The sequence below is a fragment of the Penaeus japonicus genome, unplaced genomic scaffold, assembly GCF_977035675.1.
Source record: "Penaeus japonicus unplaced genomic scaffold, GWHDUDI00000001_assembly GWHDUDI00000008, whole genome shotgun sequence".
In the NCBI taxonomy this organism is placed as follows: Eukaryota; Metazoa; Arthropoda; class Malacostraca; order Decapoda; family Penaeidae; genus Penaeus; species Penaeus japonicus.
In genome coordinates, this window is record NW_028234410.1 from 34,433,704 (window position 1) to 34,441,083 (window position 7,380).

Sequence of the window (7,380 nt, forward strand, 5' to 3'; positions counted from 1 at the left end):
CCCCTCCCGTAACCTCTTGGGGACGTCTTGATATTTCTGTCTCTCGCTCTGTCTTCCTCTTGTTCTTTCCTTCTCCATTTTTTTTCTTTATATATTTCCCTTGCTCTCTCCTCCTCCTCTCCCTCTCCCCCTCCCCCCCTCTCTCTCTCCCTCTCCATCGCTCTCTCCCTTTCTCTCCCTCGCCTCCTTCCCTTAATATATCTCCAAAGACTCCCCCCCCCCCTTCGCTTCCTCAAACCATCCCCCTCCCCCCCATAATATTTTTAGGCGTCACTAATACTTGATTCTCTCAAAACAAGACAAAATGAGGAGAGAGTGAGGCAGAGGGAGAAAAAAAAGGTTGTTTACACAGATAGCTTGTTGCGCATGTGTGCGAGCGTGAGTGTGGACGTCCTTGAGCATGGGGAGGGGGAGGGGGAGGGGGAGGTGATAATGTGATGATGATTGTGATGACGATTGTGATGAAGACAAGGTTGAAGGAGGAGGAGGGAAGACAACGGTTGGGAGGGAGGGAGAAGAACGGGGAATGATGAGGGGGAGGAGGAGGAGGATGTGGGAAGAGAATTCGAAGGAGGGAGGGAGAAGGAAGAAGATTAATCAAGAGAGAGAAGGATGGGGAGGTAAGGAGGTGGAGGGAGATATGCACGTGTGGTCGGAGGCAATGAGGACGAGGAGGGTAAAGGAGATGGTAGGAAAGAGGGCGGAATAAGGAGTTTAGGAGAGAGAATGAGGAAGGTGCATGATGAAAGAGCTGATTGGGGTATTGTAACAGGAGATGTGTATCAAAAGGAGAGAGAGAGAGAGAGAGAGAGAGAGAGAGAGAGAGAGAGAGAGAGAGAGAGAGAGAGAGAGAGAGAGAGAGAGAGAGAGAGAGAGAGAGAGAGGGAGAGGGAGAGGCAGCGACCGAAGGAAAAAGGGAAATACGCATCACCTATTCTGAAAGACTATTCCCTTTTCCTTCTAACACTACTCATTTACTTAAGCATTCTTTACTCATTCCTATTCATCCGAATCCCCTGACGGAAGGTGAGCATAGAAAGAGAAACTTCAAAAGGAATGCCGTGCCAACACAGTCTTAGCAACAAGCATCCCTCTCTCATTTTTTTTCTACTCTTTTTTGCGTGTAAAATTGCCCTGGGGCTGCGGAGCCGGAGTGCGCGGCCTTGTGCTTGCAGCTCTGTCCGAGACGGTCTGGCTCGGCCCTTTGCTTGATTTTCCTTCTTCTGGTTCAGTTCAGTCGTCTTCGCGAACGTGAAGAACTGGCTTTTTCGCTGCGCCGTACGTTGCCTTGTGTGGGTTTGGGTTGGTCGAGGGAGAGGGACGAGGCTGGAGCGTTCAGGATGCAATTATTTCGTGTATATATCTGCCTGGTCTCTCTGCACTGCACTCGACCTCCGTCCTCGCGATCCTCCGCCCACTCCACCTCAACCCACCATCGTACCCTAACCCCACCCCACTATTGTACCCTACCCTACCCCTCCTCCTACCCCACCTCCCACCCCGCCTCCCGTATCCTTCTTGCCTTCGATTCTCCCCACACATCCCACCCGACGCCTCCACTCCCACCCCCCTGGCGAGACAAACGGCCTTGAGGTCTCTGTGCCAAAACGGGAGTGGGTGAGAAGCAAATTTGCTGTTGCTTTGCTTTGATCTTGCAAGGCTCGCCGGCCCACCAAACGCGCCCGCGCGCGCGCACCCAGCCTGTCACCGGCGCCACGACGCTTCAAGGGGAACCAGCGGAGCGTGGAGAGAACGTACGGGCGTGAGAAGGGAAGGGAAGGCTGGGAAGGTATGGCTAGGGGGAGGGAGGAGGGATGGGGACCTAGGGGGAGGACGAGCAGGAGGGGGAGAAGGGAGGGGAGGGAGGGAGGGAGGGGAGGGAGGGAGGGAGTGGCCTTTACTGCGCAAAAGGCACCTCCCGAGACCATTGTTTACTCACGCCATTGCACAGGCACGTCGAACAACAGGCCACCTTGGTCAAGCCTTCTCACGTTCCGGCTTCTTACTCTTTCGGCTGTTCGCTTCCTTCCTGCTCTTCCTCGCTTCTCCCGTTGTCTCTTCCCCCGAGCATTTTGATTATTTCATCTCTCTCATTCTCTCGCTCTCGCTCTCCTCGTATCTCTCTCTCTCTCCTCATCTCTCATTTTTCTTCATATCTCTCTCTCATCACTCTTCTCTCCTCATCTCTCATTTTTCCTCATATCTCTCTCTCATCTCTCCTCTCTCCTCATCTTTCCTCCTCCTCCTCCTCCTCCTCTTCATAATCATCCTCCATCACCAACCCCCCCCCCCCCCCGCAATTACTTTCCTGTTGCTACGTTTTCTTGTTAACATGCAACGCCGCTGTTTGGGTACGCACGCCCGTCGCCGGATCTACGGACGACCGTCTCTCTACCAACGGCGTGCTGTCGTTGCGTTTCCGTGGTCGTCTTTTTTTTTCTGTGGTGGTGGTGTCGTTTCTGTGATGATTGGTCGTTATGATAGCTGTGTCGGCTATTGTTGCCGGGGAAGTGTTTTATCGGCGTTTTGGATCGCTTTCATCATTACCTCCGTCATTATCACACTTTGTCACTATCACTACCATTATTATCACCACTATCATTACTACCACTATAACCAACACAACGCTACCAGCACAATTATGATTTACCACCATCGCTACCACCAACTACCACATACCACGATTACAACCCATCACCACTACTGCCACCACCCAATGACCACTACTACCCCACCACCCACTCACCACCACCATTACTGCCATAACCCACCATCCATTACCCATTACCCGCTACCACCACCACCACCATCACCACTACCATCACCACCACTATCATCACCATATGAAAGTAACATCCGGAGTAGGGTCACTAGGTAGGAAACCTCGGGCGATCAATACCGACTTATGTTTAACACTGTTTAGCGGCGAGAGGAGGGTGTGCATGTGCTTTCGTGTGTGTGGATGGGGGTGGGGGTGTGGGTGGGGTGGGGGTGTCTGTGTGTGGGTGGGGGTGGGGGTGTGGGTGTATGTGTGGGTGTGGGTGTGGGTGTGGGGGGTGTATGTGTGTGTGGGGGGGGAGAAGTTGGAAGTTATGTGTATGCGTGTGTACGCCTTATTACCTTTTTTTACACACGCAGGTACTCACTCACTCAGTATACGGTACTGCCTCGTGAACTTAACTGTCCGTAGTCTTGGGGGGAGGGGGGGGATTAGAGCGCCGTTTGCAGTGTCGTTCTTCTTATATTGCCTTTTGATATTGTTCTGTCGTGTTGTTGGTTTATTTTTTTTCCGTTTCATTGTCCATTGCTGTCTTACATATTGTTGTTTTTATTGCTATTATTATTTATTGTTATTATTATTATTATCATTGATGCTAATGATGTTATTTTTATTATTGATATTTCTAATGTTATTGTTATTATTATTATCATTATTACTGTTACTATTATCATTTTATTATTATTTCTATTATTTCTGTTATCAATATTATTAATGATGTTATTTTTATTATTGATATTTCAAATGTTGCTGTTACTATTATTAATACCATTACTTTTATCATTATCATTTTTCTTCTTCTCATTTTATCATTATTTCTGTTATTTGTGTTATTAATATTATTACCATTATTATTATTATTATTATTACTACTATTATTCTTGCTGCTGTTATCACTCTCAATATCCATGTAGTTATTACAGTTATTAACTTTATTTTTTCTTTCTCTCCAGGTAAGAATGGAAAGCAAAACCCCAGGACACCAGTCACTAGCAAGCAGACAAGCAAGTAGGCGCTTCCTTGTGCATGGTTACATTTGTATCTTAATGTGTGATAAGTAGTGCGTTTGGAGAGGTATAGGGGTAAGGGGAGGGGGGGGGAAGAGGGGACTGCAATAGAGCAAGAGGAGGAGAAGGAGAAGGGGAGTTGGAAGAGAGAGGGGGGGGACTGCAATAGAGCAAGAGGAGAGGGAGAAGGGAAGTGGGGAGAGAGAGGGGGGACTGCAATAGAGCAAGAGGAGAGGGAGAAGGGGAGTGGGGAAAGAGAGGGGACTGCAATAGAGCAAGAGGAGAGGGAGAAGGGGAGGGGAGAGAGAGGGGACTGCAATAGAGCAAGAGGAGAGGGAGAAGGGGAGGGGAGGGGAGAGAGGGGGGACTGCAATAGAGCAAGAGGAGAGGGAGAAGGGGAGGGGAGAGAGAGAGAGGGGACTGCAAAGAGCAAGAGGAGAGGGAGAAGGGGAGGGGGGAGAGATAGAGGGGACTGCAATAGAGCAAGAGGAGAGGGAGAAGGGGAGGGGGAGAAGGTGGAGGGGGAAGGGTCCAGGGAGAGGGGGAGAGGAGGAAGGGTTGTAAGGGGGCAAGGGGAGGGGGAGAGGAGGAAGGGTTGGAAGGGGGCAAGGGGAGGGGAGGGGAGGGGGTGGAGGGGAGGGGGGGGAAATAGGAGGTCATTGAATTGTGACACATCTGTAAAGCAGCTCGGAAGTGAAGGGGAAAGTATGGAAAAGAGAATGGCGTTTTTATTGGGCGGGCAGGGGGAGAGGGAGACGGGGGGAGGGGAGGGGAAAGAGAGATAGAGGGAGAGAAAGAAAGGGCGAGGAAGGAGTGAAAGAGATGTAGAGAGATAGAGTGAGAGAAAGAGAGAGATTAAGAGACAGACAGACCGACAGACAGAGACTGAGTGTCGAAGACAGGCAGTCGGACCATAAAAACAAAGAAAAGAGAGAGAAGACAGAGAGAATATGAGAAGGCGGTGAATGGAATGACAGGTGTTTCTTTCCTGTGCAGGTGTTGAGAAGAAAATCGTTTAAACTAAAGAGGAAGAGAGAGAGACAGAGACAAAGACAGACAGGGAGAGAGACAGGGAAAGGGAGGGACACAGACAGGGGGAGGGAGGGAGGGAGAGGGACAGGGAGAGGGAGGGAAGGATAGAGACAGGGAGAGGAAGGGAGAGAGACAGGGAGAGGGAGGGAGGGATAGAGACAGGGAGAGGGAGGGAGGGATAGAGACAGGGAGAGGGAGGGAGGGAGGGATAGAGACAGGGAGAGGGAGGGAGGGAGAGAGACAGGGAGAGGGAGGGAGGGAGAGAGACAGGGAGAGGGAGGGAGGGAGAGAGACAGGGAGAGGGAGGGAGGGAGAGAGATAGGGAGAGGGAGGGAGGGAGAGAGATAGGGAGAGGGAGGGAGGGAGAGAGACAGGAAGAGGTAGAGAGGGAGAGGGGAGAGAGGAAAGAGGGAAAGAGAGAGACAGGGAGAGAGTTAGAGTGAGAGAGACGGAGAAGAAGGAGAAGGAGAAGGAGAAAGAGGGTGGGGGGGAGAAGGAAGGAGGGATAAAGAAGTAATCAAACTGCAATAGATGTGCATAACGTCATTAAAACGATAATAAACAAAGAGGAAGAAGCACGTCAGTCAGCTGTTACTTGTCAGTGTGAGTGTGTGAGTGTGTTTCCCATGAGATAAGCGCGCGTGCTCACCTCACGAGAATGAGCGAGTGGCTCTTGTGGGAGAGTGGAGGGGGGAGGGTAGGAAGGTGGGGAGGTCGAAATCTCACATGTTTGGAAGGAGGAGGAGGAGGAGGAGAAAAGGGAGGAGGAAGAGAAGCAAAAGGAGGTGGAAATGTGGAGCAAGAAGAGAAGGTGAAGTAGATGGTGGAGGAAAAAGAAGAAGAGAAAGTGGAGGAGGGAGAAGGGAGCACAGAGGAGAGGAGAAGGCGAAGGGGAGTCGGGGAGTGGGGGACTGGGGGAGTGGGGAGGGGAGGGGAGGCCTTGGGGTAGTGAGGTGAGGTGACGACCTACCCATGATGTGCCCCCGTCTCAGTTTCCTTCTCCCCCCCCTCCCCTCCTCCCCCCTCCTCCTTCTCCCTCCCTCCCTCCCCCCCGCACGTGTGTGTGTGACTGAGCGAGTCGAGTCGGCTGCTCGTGCTTGCTTGAATCATTCGCGCTTGAGCCTTTGGGGGTGGCGGGATGCCCTCGCCTTTCGTGTCGGTGCTTGCAGTCGCGGTGCTCGTCATTACGGCCACAGACGCTTGGACAGGCAGGAGGTGCGAGGTCTGTCGGACGCGGCGCCGATTGCACATTAGGTAGGCCTATGCTGGTAGTATTTCTGTTGTTGTTGTTGTTGTTGTTATTGGTAGTATTTGTAGTAGTATTATCGTTATTGTTAGGATTATTTTCATCATCATTGGTACTACTACTACTATTACTATTCTCATTATCATTACTATTAGTATTGCTATTAACTGTATTATTAGTATTTTTGTTATTATTACCTGTATTATGATTATTATTATTATAATTTTATCAATTTTATCATGACTATCAGCGAAAGAGCTTAGTGGAAAAAGAAAACAAAGAATAAAATGCGATGAATTGCTTTCGTACTGTGAAGTGTTACGAGGTGTGACATAGAGTGTGTGTGTGCTTTAATTATCCGAAGGCTTGGAAAATGGCCGATGTACGAAGTGAAGTGAAGACACTGTACGTTTTGATATGATTATTCATGTTATTCCATTTTTTTTAGATGTTTTGTTCTATCTGGGGATAGTGGAAATTCGTATGTATATTTTTTTCTGTGATTCTATGTGTGTGTGTGTGTGTGGAGGGGGGGGGCGGGACTTAGCAAAGAAGCATTTGAATACCTTTTATGGAAATGTGCCCGATATGTGCGCATGACATGGACAGTGTAAAAATAGATAATACAGAAAAAAGTGCATATCCATCCCAATATAAGCCTAGCAAACGAAAATATAGGTGCAGCATTTTCAAGAAAGGAAAACCGTAAAATAGAAAATGAATAACAATTTAAGGACAAGGACTCGAAACAATCTCATTTCAGCGCAGGAGATCTTGTGCACCTGGAAGGCCTCAGGCGTGTGTGTTAACCAGGCCGACGAAGCGGTGACGCAAGATGACCAAGTAGGGATGTCCCCGTGAACGAAACGAGGATGGCAAGGGGGGAAGGGGGGGAGGGGGGGGAGAGAGTAAGAGTGTGAGTGAGTGTGAGTGTGTGAGAGAGTGAGTGAGAGAGTGAGAGTGTGTGAGAGAGTGAGAGTGAGTGAGTGTGAGAGTGAGTGAGTGTGAGAGTGAGAGTGAGAGAGAGAGAGAGTGAGTGAGTGAAAGTGTGAGAGAGTGAGTGAGTGAAAGTGTGTGAGAGAGAGAGAGAGAGAGAGAGAGAGAGAGAGAGAGAGAGAGAGAGAGAGAGAGAGAGAGAGAGACTTTTGACTTTGACTTTGACGAGTTTATTGAGACAAGTGATTACGTACATCTCAAAAGGATGAGGTAACATAGGTTATCCTCACCCCAATCTTAGTCCCTCTTTGGGATCACATATATTTTACAAAACCTTACAGCTATGTCAACATGTTGAAATATATACAGAGCAAAAGACG

General features: G+C 49.4%; 1 protein-coding gene across 4 annotated transcripts in view; it reads left to right on the top strand.

Annotated features, from left to right (window-relative positions):
• The window catches only part of LOC122247085 (uncharacterized), a 112,446-nt gene that overhangs the window by 69,493 nt on the left and 35,573 nt on the right, over positions 1 to 7,380 (top strand). The window contains exon 2 of one of the 4 annotated variants that reach the window (XM_086539308.1): positions 3,733 to 3,787. The exons of 2 other annotated variants lie outside the window; for them this stretch is intronic. In XM_086539308.1, coding sequence (XP_086395434.1) covers positions 3,733 to 3,787 — 55 coding nt within the window. Of the gene's footprint in view, positions 1 to 3,732; positions 3,788 to 5,913; positions 6,073 to 7,380 lie in introns of those variants that run through there. One more of the 4 variants, XM_043006080.2, reaches the window with a different exon arrangement.